We start from the raw sequence: 27,726 nt of genomic DNA on the forward strand, positions 1-27,726 counted from the left end.
TCTCAAATCAATAAGGAACTTTTTATTCAGAACAATTTCATTAAGACATTTGCAGGGCAAATACGCCATCATAAATTTTATTCTGAATTACAATAAAGTGCTGAATGATAATTACCTGAATCTTTTTGAATACTTTTCATTTATCTTTTCTTAAGTTAAAAGAGCCCTTTCTGTGGCAACAGCAAATTAGTGAAGGAGAGACAGAGAGACAGAGAGACAGAGACAAAGAGAAAGAGAAAAGAAAAGCTAACTTTCAGTAAGGAAACAGGAAGCACTGCAACCTTTTGTGTTTAACTAGGGTAACAAATAATTGAGACCAAAGTAATTCATGCAAGTTATTTCAAAGGTATATTTAAGCTTGAAGGAAGAAAGAAACACTGTTACTGACCTTTGATACTATGGGAGTAAATTGCATACTAAAATACCTTAATTATCCTAGAAGCCTAGATCTGGCTCGGCAAGCATCATGCCACTGACATGCTTTAGCTCTTTTTATAACTAAAACTGATTTGCAGTTCAATTGTGACTTGTTAAGCTGTGTGATAAGCTTTGAAGTTAAATTTAAGCAAATTCTCTACACCTAGTCACACCATCAGCACAAGCAGGACGACGCTGGAGCAGCATGAAAGGTGGGTCACTTTAGAAGATTCTTCCTTTTACTGCATGATATATTAAGATGACAGACCTAAATTTCAATTGGGTTAATGAGTTACAATAGATTTGTTTCCCAAATTTAGCACACAATAATTTCAGTGGGTTAGAGAAAGAAACCTCAGATGTAAAGAAAAAAACAAACAAAAAAGCTTGAGCTAAGATAGCCAGCTAACCTGCAGCTCTGAAAATTGTCATGCTATAAGAGTACTTTCATAAAATGAACTTTGTAACAAACTTAAGAAAACGGTGTTTTGAGTTGAAGTTAACCAACTGCTGCATAGAAAATATGCTAACATACAACAGTCAAGTTTAAGCCGGTGCATAGAGAAGATAAAGCACTTATGGTAACTGCAAATGGTAACAAGTCCATAAAGTTTGTACAGTCTAGCATGTGTCCATAAGGAGGAAAAATTGTAGTAGAAATGGTTAGGAAAAAAAATAAAGTGGAAACAGGAGAAACTTGAAGGAAGCAGCAGGGAAAAAAAAAAAAAAGACCTTCAATTGTATAAAATTCACAAAGCAGTAAAGTATAAAGACACCACTGAAAAACAGTTAACTCTGTACCAAACACCAACGGCAAACAAACCAGAATGAATAAGCCTTTGGCAGACAATTTTAGAAATTTGATTATGACATCACATTTCTCGATAATTCACAAACAATATATTATATGGTATTTTTATATTAAATACTGGGAAACCAATCTTGTAAATTTGATGCTTATAATGCTTTAGCCAATGACAGCACGATGATATTAAGCTAAATGAATGCTGGTGTTATCACAACAGTGCTCATTTATGAAACAACTGTTACCAATTCGTGCTTTAAGAGTGCTAAAATACAGTCAAATTATCATCTATGAAGTGAAACAAAGGTCTCTAGCTTTTCTGGGATATGCCCTTTATAATATATTCTATGATTCACTATGACACGAGCAGCAAGACACTGCAGGGTGGTATGATTTATGGGCTGGATCAAATTTTTAGCTATTTCCTTCTCGTCCAGCAAGTCACTAGCAGTTTGTTTGTGCAAGTTTGTGGCATCAAAATGTGCACCTGATTTAATAAGGAGATTCATGATATCTGGATGGTTGTTCAGAGCAGCAATATGTAGGGGACTGTTGTCATTGGAGTCTCTGACGTTCACATCAGCACCACATTCTATCAGTATCGCAGTAACTTGCAGAGATGGAAATTTACAAACAGGGTACCGCCCTACACATGTAGTATTCTTGTCCACAGCCAGATGAAGAGGGCTGAAGTTATTCTTTCCCCTTGGATGCAGCTTAAGAAATCTGTATATAGTCTGCTTTTTGAAATGGTCCTGTTCTAGAGTACAAGGAACTTTTTCTAACAAGCAAATTAAGTGCAAAATGATGGAAAGCGCTTTATTTAACTGTAATGGGTCAGCTGGACACTGAGTTTGTTTGATAGCTCGCTCTATTTCAAGTACACTTTTGCATAGGATGCCCATAAGATCATCAAATGTAACGGTGGTACCCAGCAGGCCTTTAGCCCTATCCTGTAGCATAAAAGAGAATAGTTCTGCAAAAGATAATAAGCTGCTGGCAGTCATTGGGCTTAAAGGGTCCAAATTATTTTGCTGCATATCCAAAGCATACTTCCACAGGTTGATGCATCGTTTGAAATTGCCAGAGTCTGCATAGACAGCGCCTCTGTATCTAATATAGTAAGAGGTATCAGGATGAGAAGGACCAAGAATACGCTCTCTAATTAACAGTGCCTGCATTCTCATCTCATCAGGATCAGCAATAAGACCTTCTAGCTCTTCTGTACTGTTTACCTCCTTGGCATAATCATAAGCCATTATTAGTGTCTGAGGTACTGGTTTACTAATTATATTAGTCCTGTCACTGTACCTCATGTTCATTGCCTTTTTCCAATACTTCAAAGCCCCTAGGAGATCTCTTTTTTTGTCTACAAATGTAGCTCCCAGAAGCTCTAGAGCATTGATACGTTCTGTCTTGCTGGTCTGTGCATGGTGTGTCAGAAAATCCACAATATTCGTGTGACCAGTCACACTTGCTGAGAGAAGGGGAGTCATTCCATAACCATCCTTTTCCATCTTGGCACAATACATAAGAAGCATCTTCATGATGTCCAAACTTCCAGATTCTGCACAATCATGTAACGCAGTATTACCTTTAAAAGAGGGGAAAAAAGATATACTTTGAGGGACCGGGATATAATGTAGTACATGTATTTTCAAACCTAAAGAAAAGCAAACAGCTCCAAGCCACCTGTAAGTAGAACATACTTTAATTTGATTACAAATGAGAAAAAAAATTATCTGCAGCACCAAAAATTATTGTCTGATCCATAGATACTTGTTAACATGACCAAATTAGGGAGAAAAAGCTATCCAAAGCTGCCAGATGAAACTCAAAATTAATCCATAGCTTCTTGGTATTTTTCACTGTTTCAAGTGCATATTCTGACTAAAAATGGATGAAATAAAAAGTACCAGCTAAGCCTAGTTTTGCTGATAGTCACTTAACTTTCTGGTCAGCTTCCATGTTTATAAACAAGGAATCTAGTCTTTAATATCTAAGATTCCTCAATTTGATTCTAACAGTAATCAGAAATTACATTTTTTTTTTTTTTTTGAGACAGTCTCCATTTTGTCACCCTTGGTAGAGTGGGACAAAGCAACCTCTAACTCTTGGGCTTAAGCGATTCTCTTGCCTCAGCCTCTTGAGTACCTGGAACTACAGGCGCCTGCCACAACGCCCAGCTATTTTTAGAGACGAGGTCTTGGTCTGGCTCAGGCTGGTCTCAAACCTGTGAGCTCAGGCAATCCACCCTCCTCAGCCTCCCAAATGCTGGGATTACAGGCATGAGCCACTGTGCATGGCCTAGAAATTACTTTTTCAATATTTTTTTCTGAGTGCCAAGCGAACTTCAGCTGCTTTAAGCAAAATTCATGGTAACAAAGTACTTCCCTTAAAAAACTCCCATAAGAAAAACAAGTCCACTGAAATCTGAAAAATATGTGATGAGTTCAATATGAACTTTAAAAAAAGACATCTGAAGCATCTTTTCATAATGCATTATTTCCTGTTATAATTTAATTTTTTAAACATTCTTTTTAGATGTACTAAATGTTCTAACACTGTCCTCTTCTTCCCACACATAGATTAAAACAACAGGCACTGGCACATTAGTAAAAGTCTGTAAGAAACATATTAAAACATTATAAATACCAGGTATTCTAGCTATCTAAATTTAAAGATAAAACATTTTACTACTCATCAAAATAAAAATTATCATGCAGACCTTTGATATTTATAAACAATGCAGAAAATTTCAACAGTCACTATAGTCATGTCTGTAAAAAAGTTAATATAGCAGGCTGAGACTACTATCCTTAGAAAGACCTACTTGCAAGGTTGACCCGTGGCTGGCATCAGGGAACTCGTCCAGTAACTTTATACTCATATGAGACTTTTCCTAAACCGCTCACACCAATAATGAAGTTTATACTGAACACCGAGTTTTCTTCTAGGAGTCTGAAATTTTGGACATATGCTAGGAAAAGGGTACCTACATGATCAGCCCTCGATAAAAATCTGGAGTCTCACATGGGTTTCTGTGAGCAGAAACATAGCGCCCATGCATATTCACTGCTACGGAACAGTGTTGCTCTTCCCTCATGACAACATAAAAATGCCTACACACAGATTCCTCTAAACCTCACCTGTGCTTTCCCCATTTTGTGATCCAACTGCATGTCCTTATCACATACATTACTATAATAAATCTTAGCTGTGGGTAAAACTATATGGCGAGTCACCTTTAAATACAAGGGTGGATTTGCAGACCCCCAACACAGTATGTATAACAGAATGTGGTTTAATCTGAATACTTCAACTAACAAATCTACTAAGTAAAATTAGAAAAAACAATTATCATACCTTAAAAATTCAATCTTTCCACAAATGTATCTTGTTTAGTCTTTCATGATATCTATAAGGACTACATAAATATTCTGGATATGTTTATTCTGACTCTGATAGCAATGATCTACAAGAAATAGTATCTGATAAAAATGTTTTAGCAATATGCAACGTAACCAAGCACTAAGCGCGCCCACAACTTCTGACAATTGCTGTTCATTTGTTCAAAATCATTTCAATTAAACAGGACTCCTACTGAGTATTGAATTTAAAACATTTGTTATGCTTATTTTTCTAAGAAATAATATAAGGAGAAATCTGAATATAAAAAGAAAGTTCAGATGGCATTCTTCTCTAATCTTAGTAGTATACTGTAGCAAAAGTCAATTACATTTCTACATTTCTTTTTTTTTTTTTTTTTTTTTTTGCAATTTTGGCCAGGGCCAGGCTTGAACCTGCCACCCACCATATATGGGGCTGGCAACCCTACTCCTTGAGCCACAAGCACCGCCCTACATTTCTGCATTTCTTTATTGAAATGATAGACTATATTTATTTTGAATATACCTACTTTTTTCTTAAAGGTAGCTTTAAAAAAAATAAGAAAGATTTTTCACATCCAGTAATGGCAGAGGTAACTTGTAATATGATTATCCTCCCACTAAGAACTAGTAAAGCTGAAAAAAGGAATTTTTATTTATTTATTTTTTTGAGACAGTCTCACTTTCTTGCCCTCTCCTCCCAGGTAGAGTGCCACAGAATCATAGCTTGCATCAACCTCAAACTCCGGGGCTCAAGCGATCCTCTTGCCTCAGCCTCTCAAGTAACTGGGACTACAGGCGCCCGCCACAATGCTCCGGCTACTTTTTTTTTAGAGATGGGGTCTCAATCTTGCTCTGGCTAGTCTCCAATTCATGAGCTCAAGCAATCCACCCATCTCAACCTCCCAGAATGCTAGGATTACAGGCATAATTCACCATGCCTGGTCCTTGAAAAAAAGGAATTTTAAAAAAGCTGCCTCACAGAATTTAAGAGATAACAAGGGGACAGTATCTAGGAGGCAAAGATACTAGAGAAGTAAAGTCCAGAATTTGAGGCAACTTTCTTACAATGGCCTCCAGTGATTTTGGAACAGACAGCTGAAAACCTAAGCAAACCTTTTAGCAGTCCTGCAGGGCTAAAGGAGAAAAATGGATTCACAGTCCCCATAGAGGGGAATTTTGAAAATTCCCCACACTTTACGTTACAGCTCTGAAGGCTACACCCTAGGAAGTCAAAGTAAACTGCTAATAGACAAGCCATCACAGGAACTGAAATCTAATTTAAAATCATCTCAACAGTGAATTAAAATAATCCAAGATGCTAGTATACATAATCAAAAGCTACATGCAAATACAAATAGTGTTTAGAAGAAGATGTTATCATACTAGGATTCAAATTATTTTTTATATTCTTCATATGTAATGCTTGGTATCCAATCAAAAATAATGAACAAAAACCAAGGAACTACAACAAAAACCAAGAGAAATTAGAGCTTACAGGCATAACAAGAGATCCAGATAATCGAGTTACTAACACACATTTTAAAATAACCAAGTTCAGAATATTCAAAGACTTTTTAAAATTGAGAATTCAATAGAAAAGTGGAAACTTTAAAAATATCAAATGGATATTCTAGAACTGAAAAACTCAATGAGTATTTTTATAGGCAGATTTATACACAGCTCAATTAGTGAACTAGATGACAGGTCAAATGAAAATATACAGAAAGAAGCATGGAGCAGTAAAAGCTGAAAAGCACAGGGAACAATGTCAGAGGGGATAACATACTCAAAACCGTAATTCTTGAGGCAAAAGCAATATTTAATGAGATAGTATCTGAGATTTTCAGAAACCGATGAAAACTTAAACTACAAATTTAATAAGTTTTATAAACTCCAAGATGGATAAATAAAATGAAAAAACATTGAGCCACACAATAGCAAAACTGCTGAGAACTAAGAACAAAGAGAAAAATCTCAAAAATCAGAGAACAGGTAGAAAATTACCTGTAAGAGAACAACAATCAAACTGATAGCAAATTCTCACGAAGAACAGCAGATCCCAGGAAACATGAAATGATATTTAAAAGCAATAAAGAAAGTAATTGCCAACTTAGAATTCTATACTCACATCATGATAAATGTGAAAATAAAAGACCATTTCAGAGAGAAAAGAGAAAGGGAAAACTAAGATTTACTACCAGCAGACCTAAATACTATAGGGTGTTCATTAGACAGAAGAAAGCTGAGCCACATAGAAGCTTAGAACTGTGGGCATAAATATCAACAAAAATGTGTTAATTTGTGGGTAAATCTAAGTAAATACAGAATTTAAAAATATAAATATCCTGTAAGGCTTGAGAGATATATATATATATAGATAGATATAGAAATAAAATACTTTACAACAATGGCATAAAAGCAGGACAACTAGAGTTAAAGTGTTCTAAGATCTCTGCATTGTTGAAAAGATACAAAATTAGAAATTTATGTTGGCCTTTGGTAAGTCGAAGTGGTACTATCTAGGATAACCACTAAAATAGCTAGAAGGTATGTGCACATAACCACTACATTATCTTAATATAGAGAAAAAAATCAAATAAGGCAAAATAGAAAAGACAAAGGAACACAAATCAGGCCAAATAAAAATCAAAAAGGTAGAAGGTAACCAGAAAATTAGAATCCAAATATCAGAAATTACATTAAATTTAAGAGAACTAAGTGGTTCTATTACAAGATAGAAACTGTCAGACTGACTATATAAACAGAAAACAAGACACATTGTTTACAAGAGACACACCCTAAATATAAGGATAGAGAAAGTCTTTGGAAGAGAGAAGGTGAAAAAATATATACCATAAGCAAAAATTAAATATAAGGAGCCTATCGGATATTAAAATATCAAAGTACACTTTAAAATGCAGGTTTAGATAGCAGGGAACATTTTATAATGATATAAAATTCAAAACACAAAGATATAATTCTATATTTGTTTTTACCTAATAACATAGATTTAAGTTATATAAAGCAAAAATCAACAGAACTACAAGTAAAATCAGACAAATCCACAAAAACATTACATCTGAACACATCTGTCTCATTTTAGAACACCAAACTATAAGCATAAGAAGATTTAAAAACAATTAACAAAGTTAATTTAACTGGCATATATAAAAGAACACTAGAGCTAGAAGATATGCACACATAACTACTACACTGTCTTTAATACAGAGAAAAAAACTCAACAACTATAGAAAAGCATTTTTTCCCCCAGGGATACATGCAGCATATACAAATATTGACCACATTCTGGTCCATAAAGCAAGTCTCTAAGATCACAATATAATGACGTTAGATGTCAAAAAGATACCTAGAAAAATCTCTTGTATATTGGACATTTTAAAATTCACTTCTGGGCAGCGCCTGTGGCTCAGTCGGTAAGGCACCGGCCCCACATACCGAGGGTGGCGGGTTCAAACCCGGCCCCGGCCGAACTGCAAAACCAAAAAATAGCCGGGCGTTGTGGCGGGCGCCTGTAGTCCCAGCTACTAGGGAGGCTGAGGCAGGAGAATCGCTTAAGCCCAGGAGTTGCAGGTTGCTGTGAGCTGTGTGAGGCCACGGCACTCTACCGAGGGCGATAAAGTGAAACTCTGTCTCTACAAAAAAAAAAAAAAAATTCACTTCTAAATAATTCGTAGGCCAAAGAAAAAAGCCCAATAGAAATTGGAAAACAGGGCGGCGCCTGTGGCTCAAGGAGTAGGGCGCCGGTCCCATATGCCGGAGGTGGCGGGTTCAAACCCAGCCCCAGCCAAAAGAAAAAACCAACCAGAAATTGGAAAACAATTTTAACTGGTTGACAATGAAAACAAATCTTGTGAGATGTGGCTAAGACTACACTTTAAAGGGTACACAGAGCCTTACGTACATATTAGAAAAGAAGAAAGGCTTAACAACACAGCTAACAGTATATTAAACCCAGAGAAAGTAGAAGCAAATAATAAAAATCAGAATTTAATGAAAAACTATAAGAATGTTAATATGGCATTTTCTGTTTTCCTAAATTTTTTTTAACTGTTACCCCCTTTTACTCTTATATATTTTTAACTACACGAGACATAGAAGATAAACTTATTCTACATACAAATAGGAATACCACAGAGACATTAGTGATAAAACATTTAGCCCATGTCTCCCAAATGCCATTTCAGGGTATTGCCATCTTTTTTTTTGGGAGACAGTCTCAAGCTGTTGCCCTGGGAAGAGTGCTATAGCCTCACAGCTCACAGTAACCTCAAACTCTTGGGCTTAAGCGATTCTCTTGCCTCAGCCTCCCAAGTAGCTGGGACTACAGGTGCCTGCCACAATGCCCGGCTATTTTTTGTTGTTGTTGCAGTTGTTATTGTTGTTTGGCAGGCCTGGGACTGAATTTGAACCCGCCAGCTCTGGTGTATGTAACTGGTGCCCTAGCAATCATTTCTGAGGATATATTTAGGTGCCAGTCACACTAAACTCCAATGAGTAAGTTATATCTAATATAAGTCAAATCTCTTAATGAAACTTCAACTAATAACATCACCTTCCAATTCAAAAACCTTCATGCTTCCTCAAGAAATAACACGAAATCTTTGAGACAGCTTTCAAAATTCTACAGCATTGATTCTCAAAGCACTATTTGTGAGGAAGGGAGGGCAATAAGGAAGAAATCCATAGTTTTAGAAAGTATGGGAAATAGGGCGGTGCCTGTGGCTCAGTCGGTAGGGCGCTGGCCCCATATACCGAGGGTGGCGGGTTCAAACCCGGCCCCGGCCAAACTGCAACCAAAAAATAGCCGGGTGTTGTGGCGGGCACCTGTAGTCCCAGCTACTCGGGAGGCTGAGGCAAGATAATCACTTAAGCCCGGGAGTTGGAGGTTGCTGTGAGCTGTGTGAGGCCACGGCACTCTACCCAGGGCCATAAAGTGAGATTCTGTCTCTACAAAAAAAAAAAAAAAAGAAAAAGAAAGTATGGGAAATAAAGCTTAACTCTCACTATTCCGGAATATGAATTTTAAAAGAAGAATATTTCCCTACCTCACCTGTTCAGGCTATTTCTGGTATGAAAGGTTCACTATGAATCTAATGAATACTCATTCAAACACAAAGATATAATTGTATATTAAATAACACAGATTTAAGTGTGTATGATTTCTCAAAGATACGTATGTTAAATGGACATTTCTTAAAAATCAAGCTAATGGCATTACATTCATTAAGTATTAATTTAGTTAAAGCATTTCTTTAGAAAGTTAAAAGTACAGTCCAAATACATTAATTTTCAACTACATAATTAGACACAGAAACAGTACTAAGAAAATCTAGAAGAATGAAAAGAGCCATATTCCTTCAGATGCTTCTGAGATGGATATTAAGGGCAGGAAACTATGGTATGTGCTCATGAATTTAAAAACAGTAGTATTTCTCAAGAATTATCTGAACTGCCAAACTTCATGGTCATTTATTTTAAAGACACCTGCAAATCTTTTGATAGCAGGCACATAAAAGATAAAAATTCATGCTAAACTGTGAAGTTTAAATGCCTAAAAATGGGGCCAATATTTTCTCAAATTAAATAACCTAAAAACATACCACTATTTTTGGTAAGAACCAGTTTGGAGCCTAAGAATTCTCTGGATTCAACAGCTATTTTGGGTTTGTTTGAACAATAAATAAAGGTAAATGAGGGTTAACCAATCAACCACTTAAGCCATAAAAGAACTTCAACACGGCATATGAATACCTCAACTTGGGTAAGATCACTAAGACTCATTAAGTCAGTTTCTAAACCATGTCCATGCACTAGACAGTATTTACAGACTTTTATTATTTATTTATTTATTTAGAGACAGAGTCTCACTATGTTGCCCTCAGTGGAGTACTATGGCATCACAGCTCACAGCAACCTCAAACTCTTGGGCTTAAGAGATTCTCTGTCTCAGCCTCCCAAGTAGCTGGGACTACAGGTGCCAGGCTATTTTTAGTTGTTGTTGTTGTTGTCATTGTTGTTTGGCAGGCCTGGCCCTAGTTTGAACCCGCCAACCCCATGTATTTGGCTGGCACCCTAACCACAGGCTACAGGCACTGAGCCCAGACTTTTTTAATAAAATAAGTCTTCATAAAGACGGCAAAATACAGTAGAACCTCTGTAAGTTGATCACCCAAAAGACTGTAACAAACGGGTCAAACATACAGAGGTGGTCAACATAAGGAACTAGGTCTACTGTACTGATACAAATACGTGGTGCATGTCCAGTCTACAAAAATTAGGTTAACTGAAGAAGGTGATCACTGTAGAGAAGTAGTCAACTATGGAGGTTCTACTGTATTTAACAAAATGCCTATAAGTAAAATTGCATTTTCTAGCAATAACAATTTGATAGGTTCTGCTGTGTGGGTATGTGGTTCTGCTGGTCAAGCTAAGAGAGACATAGAGTGTGTGAGTGTGAGAGTAAGTCAGATAAAACTGTGCTTCTCAAACTTCAACATACAAAATCACCAGAAGATCACAGTATGCAGATTTTGACTCAGCTGATCTGGATGGGTCCCACTGATGCCTATGCTGCTGTTTCTGGACTAGTAGGGAAATAGAGGCGGAATCTTGCTTGTTTGCTACATAACATTTGCCACATAGCTAACATGTGTAATATATCAAGTCACATGAATATAAATTTAAAAGGTGGGCCTGGTCAAACTGTTTTATACCATACAGAAATGACATTTTCATCATTCCTATTTACTGTAAAATTAAATGTACATCAAAGCAGGAATGGGGTGCATTTTACAACTAGATTACACAGTTTCATGCATAGAAAAGTTCATACGTAGTAAGATATGAGATTCATATGTAGTGAGATATGAAGTTCATATGTAGAAGATATTCAAATACCTTATAACTACGTGTCAATTAAGTGCACGAAAAGATACTCAACATCATTAGCCACTGGAGAAATATAAATCAAAATCACAATGAGATAGCACTTCACACTTCTTAAAATGGCTATATTAAAAAAGAAGGGTAACAACAAGTGTTGGAGAGGGTGTGAAGAAATTGGATCCTTCCTACATTGCTGATAGGAATGAAAACTGGTAAAGCCACTTTAGAAAACAGTTTGGCAGTTCTTTAAAAGATTACATATAGAGCTACCATGTGACCCAACAGTTCCACTCCTGGGTATATGCCTGAGAGAAATAAAAACAGATATCCACAGAAGAACTTGTACATGAATGTTCATAGCAGAATTACTTTAATAGCTAAAAGGTAGAAACAACCCAAATTCTCATCAACTGCCAGATGGATTAAGGTGGTATATACAAATGAAGCAACATTCAGCAATAAAAAGAAATGAAAGTACCGATATATGCCACAAAATGGATGAACTTTGAGAACATTATGCTATGTGAAAGAAGTCACAAAAGACCATATACATGATTTCATTTGTACCAAATGTTTATAACAGGCAAATTTACAGAGTCACGAAGATCTGCGGTTGCTTACCGCAGATAGGGGGAAGAGAAGGGACAGGAGAGAGTGACTGTCAATAGATAAAGGAGTTTTGGAGGGGAGTGAGGAAAAAGATTGTGGTGGTTGCACAATTCTAAAAACAAACTAAAACCCACTGAATTAACACTTTAAATGGGTGAATGGTATGTGAAATAAATCTCAATAAAGCTGTTTTAAAATCCAATTAAAATTAAAATACTATATTTTTGGAAAAAGTAAGTTTTGATTGATAGAAGCAGAAATTAAAGGTTCTTTTACTATAATAGATTTGTTTGGAAATGTATAAAAAACTATTCTCATCCCTCTTTAGCCTATAATGCCTGGCACTAACCCATTCTTACTCAATTTTGTGGCCGGGGCTAACATGTGTCTAGAAAAAAAGAAAGACAGATAGTGCCACGACAACTATGTGCCCTCCCTTTATTAATTCTTTGTATAAGGTACTGAGATAGGGACAGATAGAAATTTTATAATAACAATACAGGTCCTTGAGCTCACCACTAAGTTTAATGCTAAAAAATATCTGTACCCACAGAAGTACAATCTTATAACTTGAGGGAGATCAAGAATTGCTTTTGAAATGGGTCTTGATGTTAAGCAGAATTTTCAAGACTAAGAGCAGTGGAACTAAAACAACTAATGTGTGTAAAAAGCTAATTTAAGGACTGAAACTTCAACATTACAATTCCTTTCCTTGGCGGCTCTAGTTCAGACTCCCCATTCAATCACAGCTTTTCCTGAAAGGAGTAAATTAAAAAAGAAAGATGTTTTGGTCAGATTTGCATCCATGTGACTTCTTTATCTGAGCCTCTCCTTACCTCTTCTATCTTTTATCTTCCATTACATATTCCTGAAGCCTCAATAGCGTAAGTTTCTAGACTATTCAGGGCTTCCTCAATTTCAAACAAACAAATTTAATTAACCAATCTCTGAAAATCTGATAAAGATGAATCCAATGAGGAAACCACATGTACTCAAAGACCAGTAAGTTTTGTCTTAAGTTCAGTTGCTGTCAACAACACTGAAATAGCAGTGGTGCTCAAGATCTACTCATTTTCACAAAACTCCATTCAATTCTGAAAGGATTCACAGTTTAAAATCCAATCTTTGGGGACAGAGGACCACACGAACATTTCCCTACTGACTACAGCTTAGCTTGTTCAACTAGGAAATCAAGTTTCTCTGAGGACAGAGAGAAAGTAAAAGGAAAAAGAATATGGAACTTTTAGGATTAAAATGTTAATGAATTTAACAAATAAGTTAAATATTATCATTAAATAAAAATACAGACATGTTACACAGTAGAATAAAATTTTAAGTCTTCCTTTCTCTATTTATTTTTCTCTGCAATAGGTATGATGAAGTAATCAACAGTTGGGAAGAGTTTTCAAAGTCATGAAGGAAAAGAAAACTTCAGCTTCCAACACTCTCAAATAATACTAACGTACACTAAAATTATCAATCTACCATAACAACAATTACTATCTTAGCCTATTATCTGAATACCAACAGTTTTTAATTGACAGGGGAGACTTATAATACACTTCAGATTCTTGCATGTTTAGAGTGAAGGAAAAAAATATTTTTTTTTTTTCCTTTTGAGACAGAGTCTCACTATGTCACCCTTGGTAGAGTGCTGCAGTGTCATAGTTCACAGCAACCTCTAACTCTTGGGCTTAAGTGATTCTCTTGCCTCAGCCTCCCAAGTAGCTGGGACTACAGGCGCCTGCCACAATGTCCAGATTTTTTTCTTTTGCTGTTGTTGCAGTTGTCATTGTTGTTTAGCTGGCCCAGGCTGGGTTTGAACCCACCAGCCTGGCTGTATGTGGCCTGTGTTGTAATCACTGTGCTACAGGAGCCACGCCAAAAACATAAAATTTCAAAGAAATACTTCTATACTCTAAAATGCCTCTATTGTGTACGAGAAATAATATGATGCCTTGGGTTTGCTTTAAACTACTACAGAAAACAGGAGGTAGGCAGAGAAACATACAGTGTTTTAAAACTTGGGCAAATGGATAACTGTTGAAGTAAGGTGAGGTACAGTGTTTCAATGTATTCTTTCCATTAAGTTAGAAAGTTTCCATAATAAAACTACCTGAACTAGCTCTCTCAAAGCCTTTTAATACTACCTGTATCTGTCCCGTGCCTACATGGATTTCTTCCTTTTCTGAACCCATATAGAATTCTATCTATACTACTCACTTTTGACCATTACCATCTACTTTGTCCCTTCAAGTCTTCATGTATATATTTCCCTACAGAAACAGTGCCATCAAGGGGCTTATATTCTTTCTTTTCTAAAATCCAAAATGTTCATACAAGAAGCTCATTTACCAAATGGCCAGATATTCTTCCTAATTAATGCACAGGATACAAACACCGGGTCTCTAGCCTCACAGCCTTACGGTGTGGTAGAATCCAGTTAGATGAGTTTCTCTAAAAAATGTCCAGTTATTTCTCTGCTGAAAAACTTTCATTGGCTTGCCACTACATAAAGATTCAAATTAAACTCCCTTACTGAAAACTCAAAGTCCTTTATAAATCTAGTCCTGACTGTCCTTTGGTCCAAACATGCCTACTTTCCAATTCCTAGGAGCCTCCAAGCATATTCCTCAATGTGCCTTTCCTTACTCCATTACTAAGCCTGCAAAACTGTATCAACACCCTTCTTCAAATCTAACCCCCACCAATCCTTTCAAGGCTATTTAATTTCTGATTTCTCCATGGTGTTCCTAGACAACACTCTAAAATCCTACAGCATAGATTGCTTACACTATTCCTGTAGCAGTTAACAAATGTGGTGCCCTGTATCTTCTCATAGCTGCCAACAAGTCCAACACAATGCCTTGTCTATAGAAAGTGTGCATTAATTACTTTATTACCAATTTACCTTAATTACCTTGGGGGTCTAATGACTGCCCCATGAATGAGGACAGTGAGTCTTCTAGGGTCAGTCTCCTAATCCCAATCTACACAGGGGTTCTACTGGCCTGCAGCACTGAATCAGGCACTTTCAGCTGCTCAATTCCCATCAGTTAGGATGTAAAAGAATTGAAGGGTCTGAGTAACTTCATGGTGTACCTGCAAAAATCTCATTCTGAGTCCAAACAAAAACAACTCAAAGTCAAACAAACAACCCAAAGAAAGCCAAAGATGACAGACTACTTGATACACGAAGCTTTGAGAACAGTGTGATAGCTCTGAGGGGAGCTTATCTCATCACTTCTGATTTGAGGGCTATAGCTTTAAAATAGGAACCCCTGTCCCAAAAATCAAGTGTCATGTTAAATTGATGAGGTATCCCTAACTATGTCGAGAACTTTCTCTTCTTTTGGAATGTTACAGGAAAAGAAGGAACACTTTGACCTCTCAGTTGTTGGGGTTTATCCAAATAAGTTTGGATAACGTATTATGTATTTCCAAACATCTAATAAAAGAATGCACAACTGTTGCACTAAGCAACACTGTGAGTTAAGTATCTGCTTATGAACTTGTCTCTCAGATCAAACCATGAGCTCCTCAAGAGCAGGGAATCAAGGATTTGTTTTACTCATCTTTGTAAATCCTAAGTCTGGCAGACTGAGGTAACTCAACAAATACTCTCTCAATTAATGAATTCCTTCTTAGGTTAAAACATGTGTAACTGCCAACATCCTGTTAAAAAGTAATGAAAAGGGGTTAAATAATATATTCAAGTATCAAATGCCTGTTAAAAATGGAATCTATAAGTCACATGCATTTTTTCCCTCACAACCATGATAACACATAAAATATCTTAAGAAATTATTTCATTTTATCCCTAGTCCTGCTGGTCTTTTCCACTTTTTAAAGTGGGGAAAATCCTTCCTTGCTGCTATATAAGAGTCTTCTCCACTGTCCCTGACTCTGTTTCAACTGGTACCTGCTTTTTTTTTTTAGAGACAGTCTCACTTTGTCGCCCTCAGTAGAGAACCATGGCATCACAGCTCACAGCAATCTCCAGTTCTTGGGGCTTAGGCAATTCTCTTGCCTCAGCCTCCTGAGAAGCTGGGACTACAGGCGCCCGCCACAACGCCCGGCTATTTTTTTGTTCCAGTTTGGCCGGGGCTGGGTTCAAACCCACCACCTTTGGTATATGGGGCCGGCGCCCTACTCACTAAGCCACAGGTGCCACCCGGTTCTTGCTTTTTTAATTATGGTTAAGTCATTAAAAAATCCAGAATAAATAAGAGAATCATTATCAAAGAACTGAAGCTTTAGGATCAGAGTAGGGGTGGGTATATGTTTACTTTAATCTGCCCTCAACATTTATGACGATTCCTGTTGAAATTGAAAGGCATCATGAAAAGGTAAAAGTTCTGCACGCAAAGTGATAAAATCTATATATGTTATAAACTGAGGCTATCTGAAAACAATTTTTAGTATGAAATTGTCTTCTCATGTTATATGTGTTTGAACGTATTTTTTTTTAAAGGCATGCTGGATACAAAGTCAGATATTGACACTAGGGAAAAAATGACTTAGCATTAGCAGCCCATTTGGCCAAAAGAGGGGGCATATACACCCTCACCTATAAGGCTATAAGATGATGGTGATAATAAAGGAAATATTCTTCTGAAATAGTTCAAAGGTAATGAAATTGTGTTCACAGTTTACTAGAAAAAATGCTGACAAAATATGAGCTATTTATATTACATGGGGAGTCCCAAAAGTGGCCCTAACGTTGCCATACTTAGGGGAAATGGGAAATTGAAGCTAAATGTACCTTTATTTACAAAATATTCTTAACAAAATATTCCCTACATGTCGGCCACCTCTTAGTAAAATTTTGTAATGAATATTTTATGAGTAAAGATACATTCAGCTACAATTTCCCATTTTCTTTATGTATGGCTACTTTAGGGGCCACTTTTGGGACACTGTAGTTTTTTTCATACACTATATCTCCAAAAGTATAGACAGCAGCTTTGGAAAATTTAAGGGAAACAGTACCAGTGCTCTGCTCCAATGACAAAGGAGTTTAAAATATACCCCAATGTGGGCGGCGCCTGTGGCTCAAGGAGTAGGGTGCCGGTCCCATATGCCGGAGGTGGCAGGTTCAAACCCAGCCCCGGCCAAAAACCACAAAAAAAAAAAAAAATACCCCAATGTGACTTAAATATGAGTGTATCAATAATCTGTACATCATTAAGCTGATGAATAAAAAAACCTAAAAAATAAAAAATCCAAGAAGCCCAACCAACCAACCATACTATTTAACCATTCCACTTCTAGTTATGCTTTAAAAGCATTCCCAATGTTAACATAGTTCAGCAGTAATTTGTTCCCTTAAGCATTCTTCAAAAGATGATGGTTGTTTAAAAAAAGAAAAAAGCCATGGTGCCTTTTGACCCAACTACCTACCTCTAAAGATAATCATGCTAAAAAACTGGAAGCAACATAAAACTCCATTAGTAGAAGAGTATACAGCTATAAATAATAACACTAAAGATAACATTTATTAAGCTAAAACGGTTATAGAATAGCATATAAATTGAAAGTACTGTATATCTAATATGCAAAATTCATAATTATCTTTGGAAGGATTAACTCTTGAGTAGTGGAATTTTGTGAGATTTTTATACTTTCCCTGAAAAGAAATTTCAGAAAACCACAATGATCTTGTATCATTTTTACAATTTTTTTTAAAAGGTCATACTACACATATGTGCAGTGAATATGGTCAGTACCTATGTAGTACCTCATACTTGCCTGGTTAACCTGAAAGGCTACCAGACACTGTCACAATTACCAATGCACATTCACTTTGACTCAGCAATTCCAAATACTATAGCTATTCTTACATAGCGGGATGGTTTATGTTAGAAAATACCAGATGTGACTTAAATGTCCATAGATAAATTATGTACATTCATACAATGAAATACTATAGCTATGAAACAGAATAAAGTAGCTATGTGAGTTGAATGACATCCAAAATAAATTGAGGTTAAAAATAAATAAATAAAGACAAAACAGTATGTGTCAACTGTGAGGAGAAAGAGAGAGGGAAAGAAGTATGCGTGTATTTGCACAGACTATCTCTAAGAGACACACAAAAAAACTGTAGATAGTAGTTGCCAGTGGAGTGCAGGTCTGGAAATCAGAGGTAATAAGACTTATCTTTTATTGTAAACCAATTTGTACTGTTTGAATTTTCTTTAACATATCTGTATGCTACTTTTAAATTTTAATAGCTTTTTAAAATTAGGTTGTAAGGCGGAGCAAGATGGCAGCCGAGTAACAGCTTCCTTGCATCTGGGCACCGTGAGTCTGGGGAGATAGGACTCCAGGCGTCTCTGGCTGGTGGGAACTGCCTATCATCACTCCTATGAGGATACAGGGAGTCAGCGAGAGACTTCTGGACCCCAAGAGGAGGACTAAATCCGTGGAAAACCGGCAAGGGGTCGCGTGTGTTCAATCCGTCTAAACCCGCCCACAACTGTAAGTTCAGTAGCAGCGAGACTGCAAACCAGAAAGGCCTTACCTGTGAACTGTTTTGATGTCCTTGGACTTGGCACTGAGTTGAACTGCCTTGGGGAAGGCCTGAGCGGGAGTGCGAGAACTTTGGCCGTTGTCTAGGGCCCCAGTCTGAGCTGCTGAGCCAGACGGAGCTAATAGTGTTTGGCGGTGGGTCACACGGATCCATTGTCAGCGATCTGCCCCGGCAAGCTCCGCCCTCAGGGTCGCAGAGCTAGAAACGGGTGGGAGCTGATAACCCAGCAACCAAGTAGCCTAAGGGTGGGGTCTGAGCCGCCTTGCAGCCCTAACCCTCAGGGGCAGAGTGAGACCGGTCTTGGCACACTGAGTAAGTGGATAGCCACTTCAGCAGCGATTCCAGCAAGAAAGCTGGGAAAGCATCTGCTCAACAAGTTTACAACTTCGAAGTGCCTTTTAAGTAGGCTGAAGAGAGATTCAGGGTGTCTACCTGCTGGGGTTTGAGTAATCAGCAGCCTCCAGTCGTATCTGAACTGTGACTAACATCTCATACCCCAGAAGACCACGTGTTGCCCAGACAATATTCAATAACATATACAAACTGCTTTGTTTTTGGTTGTGTATTTTTTTCTTTCTTTTTTTGCTTGGTTGTTTTTTTTGTTTGTTTATTTTGACGTTGCTGATATTCTTTTGTTTTTTTAATTTCAATCTTTTCCACACAGATCCCTTTTTCTTTCTCAATTTTCCTAGTTTAATTATAATTTCCCATTGCAGCTTTTTTTAATAACTTCAACTTCATTTTTGCTAGTGTTTCTACCGATATAATTTGGTTTTTCACCCAATTTTATCCCTGTAAAGTTTTCTGTTTGCTTCTTTTGGTTTGATTTATAGCATTTTTGTCTTTCCTCTCTACTTGGTGGAGGTGGGGTACTGTGTCTGATCAGGTTAGCAAAGAGCTGCTGACCTCAAGGGAACCACGCAACTGGGCACCCCCAGAAGGTGGGGTTTTTTAAGGTTGTGTCAAAGTACCCTACTGTACACCTATATTGCCCTGTCTCCCTCTTTCTGTGCCTCTCTTCTTTTTGTCAATATTCCTTATACCCACCCCCTCTCCTTTCTCTATCTTTCTTTTTTTCTTATCACTCGGTCCTCCTTTCTTTCATCCCCTTTTTTTTTGCTCTTCAACCTTCTCACCCTTCTGGTCCTGTAACCTTTAGTCCACAGGCACAAGAACTTAAAGAGCAAGAGGAAGTGAAAGGAAAATTAGGGCAAGCAAACAGATAAAAGAAATCACTCATGAGGAAGAATCAGCAGAAAACTCCAGGCAACATGAAGAACCAGTCTAGAACAACCCGACCAAGGGACCATGAGGTAGCTACTGCAGATGATTCCACCAGTATAGAAATGTTAGGAATGACAGAAAGGGAATTTAGAATACACATGTTGAAAACAATGAAAGAAATGATGGAAACAATGAAGGAAATTGCTAATAAAGTGGAAAATAACCAAAAGGAAATCCAAAAACAGAATCAAATAAGAGATGAACGATATGAAGAATATAAAAAGGATATAGCAGACCTGAAGGAACTAAAACAGTCAATTAGGGAACTTAAAGATGCAATGGAAAGTATCAGCAACAGGTTAGACCATGCAGAAGAAAGAATTTCAGAGGTAGAAGACAAAGTTCTTGAGATAACTCAGACAGTAAAAGAGGCAGAAAAGAAGAGAGAGAAAGCAGAACGTTCACTGTCAGAATTATGGGACTTTATGAAGCGTTCCAACATACGAGTTATAGGAATTCCAGAAGGGGAAGAAGAATGCCCCAGAGGAATGGAAGCCATACTAGAGAATATTATAAAAGAAAATTTCCCAAACATCACCAAAGATTCTGACACACTGCTTTCAGAGGGATATCGGACCCCGGGTTGCCTCAACTCTAACCGAGCTTCTCCAAGACACATTGTGATGAACCTGTCCAAAGTCAAGACAAAAGAAAAGATTCTGCAAGCTGCCAGGAGTAAGCGCCAGTTGACCTACAGGGGCAAATCCATCAGAGTTACCACAGACTTCTCTAATGAAACATTCCAAGCAAGAAGACAATGGTCATCTACCTTTAATCTACTTAAACAGAACAATTTTCAGCCCAGAATTCTGTACCCTGCTAAGCTAAGCTTCAAAATTGACGGAGAAATCAAATCATTTACGGATATACAAACATTGAGGAAATTCGCCACAACAAGACCAGCTCTACAGGAAATACTTCAACCTGTTCTGCACACTGACCACCACAATGGATCAGCAGCAAAGTAAGAACTCAGAAATCAAAGGACAGAACCTAACCTCCACACTGATGCAAAAGATAAAACTAAGCAATGGACTCTCACCAAATAAGATGAATAGAATACTACCACACTTATCCATTATCTCAATAAATGTTAATGGCTTGAATTCCCCACTGAAGAGACATAGATTGGCTGACTGGATTAAAAAACACAAGCCATCCATTTGCTGTCTGCAAGAAACACACCTGGCTTCAAAAGACAAATTAAAGCTCCGAGTCAAGGGTTGGAAGACAATTTTTCAGGCAAATGGAATTCAGAAGAAAAGAGGAGTTGCAATCTTATTTTCAGATACATGTGGATTTAAAGCAACTAAAGTCAAAAAAGACAAAGATGGTCACTTTATATTGGTCAAGGGAAAACTACAACAAGAAGACATTTCAATTCTAAATATTTATGCACCCAATTTAAATGCTCCCAGATTCTTGAAGCAGACCTTACTCAGTCTGAGCAATATGATATCTGATAATATCGTCATAACAGGGGACTTTAACACACCTCTTACAGAGCTGGACAGATCCTCTAAACAGAAATTAAACAAAGATGTAAGAGATTTAAATGAGACCCTAGACCAACTATGCTTGATAGACGTATATAGAACACTCCACCCCAAAGATAAAGAATATACATTCTTCTCATCACCCCATGGAACATTCTCCAAAATTGATCATATCCTGGGACACAAAACAAATATCAACAGAATCAAAAGAATTGAAATTTTACCTTGTATCTTTTCAGACCATAAGGCACTAAAGATGGAACTCAACTCTAACAAAAATGCTCAACCCCACCCAAAGGCATGGAAATTAAACAATCTTCTGTTGAATAACAGATGGGTGAAGGAAGAAATAAAACAGGAAATCATTAACTTCCTTGAGCATAACAACAATGAAGACACAAGCTACCAAAACCTGTGGGATACTGCAAAAGCAGTTTTGAGAGGAAAATTCATCGCTTTAGATGCCTACATTCGAAAAACAGAAAGAGAGCACATCAACAATCTCACAAGAGATCTTATGGAATTGGAAAAAGAAGAACAATCTAAGCCTAAACCCAGTAGAAGAAAAGAAATATCCAAAATCAAATCAGAGATCAATGAAATTGAAAACAAAAGAATCATTCAGAAAATTAATGAAACAAGGAGTTGGTTTTTTGAAAAAATAAATAAAATAGATAAACCATTGGCCAGACTAACGAGGAATAGAAAAGTAAAATCTCTAGTAACCTCAATCAGAAACGATAAAGGGGAAATAACAACTGATCCCACAGAGATACAAGAGATCATCTCTGAATACTACCAGAAACTCTATGCCCAGAAATTTGACAATGTGAAGGAAATGGATCAATATTTGGAATCACACCCTCTCCCTAGACTTAGCCAGGAAGAAATAGACCTCCTGAACAGACCAATTTCAAGCACTGAGATCAAAGAAACAATAAAAAAGCTTCCAACTAAAAAATGCCCTGGTCCAGATGGCTTCACTCCAGAATTCTATCAAACCTTCAAGGAAGAGCTTATTCCTGTACTGCAGAAATTATTCCAAAAAATTGAGGAAGAAGGAATCTTCCCCAACACATTTTATGAAGCAAACATCACCCTGATACCAAAACCAGGAAAAGACCCAAGCAAAAAGGAGAATTTCAGACCAATCTCACTCATGAACATAGATGCAAAAATTCTCAACAAAATCCTAGCCAATAGATTACAGCTTATCATCAAAAAAGTCATTCATCATGATCAAGTAGGCTTCATCCCAGGGATGCAAGGCTGGTTTAACATACGCAAGTCTATAAACATTATCCACCATATTAACAGAGGCAAAAATAAAGATCACATGATCCTCTCAATAGATGCAGAAAAAGCATTTGATAAAATCCAGCATCCCTTTCTAATTAGAACTCTGAAGAGTATAGGCATAGGTGGCACATTTCTAAAACTGATTGAAGCTATCTATGACAAACCCACAGCCAATATTTTACTGAATGGAGTAAAACTGAAAGCTTTTCCTCTTAGAACTGGAACCAGACAAGGTTGTCCTCTGTCACCTTTACTATTCAACATAGTGCTGGAAGTTCTAGCCAATACAATTAGGCAAGACAAGGAAATAAAGGGAATCCAAATGGGAGCAGAGGAGGTCAAACTCTCCCTCTTTGCTGACGACATGATCTTATACTTAGAGAACCCCAAAGAGTCAACCACAAGACTCCTAGAAGTCATCAGAAAATACAGTAATGTTTCAGGATATAAAATCAATGTCCACAAGTCAGTAGCCTTTGTATACACCAATAACAGTCAAGATGAGAAGCTAATTAAGGACACAACTCCCTTCACCATAGTTTCAAAGAAAATGAAATACCTAGGAATATACCTAACGAAGGAGGTGAAGGACCTCTATAAAGAAAACTATGAAATCCTCAGAAAGGAAATAGCAGAGGATATTAACAAATGGAAGAACATACCATGCTCATGGATGGGAAGAATCAACATTGTTAAAATGTCTATACTTCCCAAAGCAATCTACCTATTCAATGCCATTCCTATCAAAGTACCTACATCGTACTTTCAAGATTTGGAAAAAATGATTCTGCGTTTTGTATGGAACCGGAAAAAACCCCGTATAGCTAAGGCAGTTCTTAGTAACAAAAATAAAGCTGGGGGCATCAGCATACCAGATTTTAGTCTGTACTACAAAGCCATAGTGCTCAAGACAGCATGGTACTGGCACAAAAACAGAGACATAGACACTTGGAATCGAATTGAACACCAAGAAATGAAACTAACATCTTACAACCACCTAATCTTTGATAAACCAAACAAGAACTTACCTTGGGGGAAAGACTCCCTATTCAATAAATGGTGTTGGGAGAACTGGATGTCTACATGTAAAAGACTGAAACTGGACCCACACCTTTCCCCACTCACAAAAATTGATTCAAGATGGATAAAGGACTTAAATTTAAGGCATGAAACAATAAAAATCCTCAAAGAAAGCATAGGAAAAACACTGGAAGATATTGGCCTGGGGGAAGACTTCATGAAGAAGACTGCCATGACAATGGCAACAACAACAAAAATAAACAAATGGGACTTCATTAAACTGAAAAGCTTCTGTACAGCTAAGGAGACAATAACCAAAGCAAAGAGACAACCTATACAATGGGAAAGGATATTTGCATATTTTCAATCAGACAAAAGCTTGATAACCAGGATCTATAGAGAACTCAAATTAATCCACATGAAAAAAGCCAACAATCCCTTATATCAATGGGCAAGAGACATGAATAGAACTTTCTCTAAAGACGACAGACGAATGGCTAACAAACACATGAAAAAATGTTCATCATCTCTATATATTAGAGAAATGCAAATCAAAACAACCCTGAGATATCATCTAACCCCAGTGAGAATGGCCCACATCACAAAATCTCAAAACTGCAGATGCTGGCGTGGATGTGGAGAGAAGGGAACACTCTTACACTGCTGGTGGGACTGCAAACTAGTACAACCTTTCTGGAAGGAAGTATGGAGAAACCTCAAAGCACTCAACCTAGACCTCCCATTCGATCCTGCAATCCCATTACTGGGCATCTACCCAGAAGGAAAAAAATCCTTTTATCATAAGGACACTTGTACTAGACTGTTTATTGCAGCTCAATTTACCATTGCCAAAATGTGGAAACAGCCTAAATGCCCACCAACCCAGGAATGGATTAACAAGCTGTGGTATATGTATACCATGGAATACTATTCAGCCATTAAAAAAAATGGAGACTTTACATCCTTCGTATTAACCTGGATGGAAGTGGAAGACATTATTCTTAGTAAAGCATCACAAAAATGGAGAAGCATGAATCCTATGTACTCAATCTTGATATGAGGACAATTAATGACAATTAAGGTTATGGGGGGGGAAGCAGAAAGAAGGATGGAGGGAGGAGGGTGGGGCCTTAGTGTGTGTCACATTTTATGGGGGCAAGACATGATTGCAAGAGGGACTTTACCTAACAATTGCAATCAGTGTAACTGGCTTATTGTACCCTCAATGAATCCCCAACAATAAAAAAAAAAAAAAAAAAAAAAAAAATTAGGTTGTAAATTACTTTGCTGTTGTATAAATAGATTTAAGGAAAATAAGTTTCCAAAGTATGAAATTTATGCTATAAGAACTGTTGCTTTTAAGGGTTTAAAAAAATTCTAAACTATCATTTGCTGCTCTCAGTTTATTACAGTCAATTAAAATTATACAGATTTGTAAACCTGAGCTCTTCTTCTGTACAAAGGTGTTTACATTGTTGCTAGCCAACAAATCCACATCTGTTTAACCAAGTCCTTGTTTTGCACTCTCAGTATAGCAGCAGTTTTAAAAATCTGTTTTCTCTCTTGCTGTATTTTATATATATCCTATATAAAAGAACTATTTGCCACAAATAAATACGGACTAAGTGAACAGATTTTCTTCTTTTCCACTGATAGGAATCCTTCGAGGTCAGTTTGGCCTAGCCTTCTCTGACAGTAACAAATGAAATGCCTACCTAGAACAAACAAGATGATGACTCATTAAATATAGTAGTTCCGACACGAAGGTTTTCCTAAAAAAAACTAAACCTTTTTCCTAAAAAAAGTAAGAAAAATGTATTACATTTAACTGTACTCTCAGGTAGATTAAACACAAACCTAAGGGCTTAGCTCAACTATTATTAATATGCTCTGTAACTTTGGAAGACCCATTTCCCAGGGATTGGAAAAACTCCGAGAGAAAATGCTGCTCAACATAGTGACAGAAGTCTTCTATCACACTTGTTCAATATCAGAAAAACACTATACAAGGTTATACTGTAAGAACTACCTAATCTAAACAGGTCTGTCAACGTTTATACTCAACACCAGTGCTTATAATTACATATCAAACTTCCTGAAAATAAGTGGTAGATGCTTAAAAAACAAAAACAAAGCTGAACTTACCTTTAACACTTTTTCTGTTAACATCTGCCCCCTTTTCAAGTAAATACTGAGCGATCTCTTTATGTCCTTTGTAACACGAAATCATCAAGCACGTATGCCCGTGTCGATTTGACACTTCCAAATCAGCTTTGTGTTCTACAAGGTACTTCACTATTTCCAAATGGCCATCAAAACATGCAGCTCGAAGAGGAGTTGAATTGGTTAAAGTTGTGTTGTTGACAGACGCTCCATGATTTAACAAAGACTGAACCACCTTCAGATGTCCTGCTGCAGAAGCTGCCCACAAAGGAGGAGCCCCCTCAATGGTTTCGCCGTCAAAATTTACAGAGCCCCCGACTTCTATGGAGGCGCTGCATTGCTCTAGGAGGAACTCCACCATGTCAAGGTGCCCATACCTCGCAGCCATCAAGAGTGGGGTGGCCCCATTTGTCTTTTCAGAGATCAAGGAGGAAACCTCCTCTTTGGATTTGCTTGCCAACAACTTAGTAAGAAGTCGGAGTTTGCCATCCCGAGCTGCGTTAAATACTGCTGTCTTTAGATCCATTTATGTCCAATTGAAAGGCTGTGCTTTATTTATCCTTCGAAGCAGAGATCCAGCTTAACTCTATCGACACAGGCAGGAGTTACAGGAACCAAAGTGCAATGTTAATTCACTGCACACCAGAACGGATATAAAACCACGGAGAGTAGGGTCTGTCCTACTTCCTTCCAACATCTGACAACCAGAGAGAAAGAAAAAAAAAAGTAATTTTGAATTTTCCATAGGTGAAGGCAAAAACACTATTTAAATTTTCTTAATTTCCACTTTTGTGGCAAGAGGCGGGGGGGGGGCGCCATACTTAGGGATTATTCCATCGCGTACCCCACTCCCCGAAAAAAGTGGAAAAGGAACACACAGACGGGAACACGCAGAGACCCGAATGTTTTGGTGGGGCGGCAGTCTCTTCCTCGTGTGCGGAAAATTTAAACATCACAGGCAACCGGTTTTCTCGCCTCCAGCTCTAACCGGCCAAGCTTTGTTCTAGTTTTGCTTTGCACACGCTCAGGGCGAGTACAACCCAAAGAGGCAGAGCCCTGGGCTCGGAAACACTTCTTCCTTCCATCTATCTGCAGAAGAGCCGACCATGGGCGCGAGGCTGGAAGGCCTCACTGTGGCCGAGACGGGTTTCGACGAGAAACAAAAAGGTTGGACACACCAAACCTCCGCCAGCTACGGCCCCAGCCCTCACCCGAAAGGTTCTCTTTCCTTTAAACCCCCCGAGGATCTCAGGAAATCCGGCCGCCCTGTGGCCACTAACTTCGCCCGCCCCACTTGCATCTGCCCCTCAGGAGCTCCGCGGGTTGTTAAACCACAGTCGCCCCCACGTAACCTTCACTCTACACGCTCCACACACAGCAGCCCCTGCCCCACCTCCACGATCGACCCCAACCCGCCGACCGGCCGGTAGGGCTGTGGCCTCCCGCCCGCCGCCCGCCTTCCCGCCCAGGCCTCCCGCGGGCGCCTCAGGCCACGGCCCCGGCCCCGGTCAGCCCCCGCCACTACCTGCCCGGGGGCAAGTCCTCGCCGCCGCCGCTGGCCGCTAGGGCCGCCCCCTTCAAATGGGAACCGTTGTGCCCGCCGTCGCCCGGGCCGCCCCTCTCCGCCTGCGGCCGCACAGCGCCTCCATGCCCCGCGCCCCACAGGAATGAATCCGGCCGCGCCGTTCGCCCCGCCCCGCCACGCCGAGCCGCCTCCCGCCCTCTCAATCTGCTCCGGCTGCAGCGGTTGCAGCAGCTGCCGCGGCGGATGGTGTAATGGGCTGCGGGCCGGGGGCCGGA

At 38.3% G+C, this 27,726-nt stretch overlaps 1 protein-coding gene across 1 annotated transcript; it reads right to left on the reverse strand.

Moving 5' to 3' along the window:
* Positions 1-27,726, reverse strand: FEM1C (fem-1 homolog C). The gene is made up of 3 exons (XM_053566912.1): positions 27,452-27,726; positions 25,909-26,623; positions 1-2,816 (listed from the first exon to the last, which is right to left on the reverse strand). The coding sequence occupies exons 2-3, from the start codon at positions 26,450-26,452 to the stop codon at positions 1,507-1,509; spliced, it is 1,854 nt and encodes a 617-aa protein (XP_053422887.1). The 5' UTR covers positions 26,453-26,623; positions 27,452-27,726; the 3' UTR covers positions 1-1,506.

The sequence above is a fragment of the Nycticebus coucang genome, chromosome 17, assembly GCF_027406575.1.
Source record: "Nycticebus coucang isolate mNycCou1 chromosome 17, mNycCou1.pri, whole genome shotgun sequence".
Lineage (NCBI taxonomy): Eukaryota > Metazoa > Chordata > Mammalia > Primates > Lorisidae > Nycticebus > Nycticebus coucang.

What these genes read in the sequence shown, in the direction of transcription:
- FEM1C (XM_053566912.1), bottom strand. Translation starts at nt 26,452, where the DNA reads ATGGATCTAAAGACAGCAGTATTTAACGCAGCTCGGGATGGCAAACTC. An exon ending in TAACAGAAAAAGTGTTAAAG is followed by an intron (nt 2,817 to 25,908) that starts GTAAGTTCAGCT and finishes CCTCTTTTAAAG; the next exon opens with GTAATACTGCGTTACATGAT.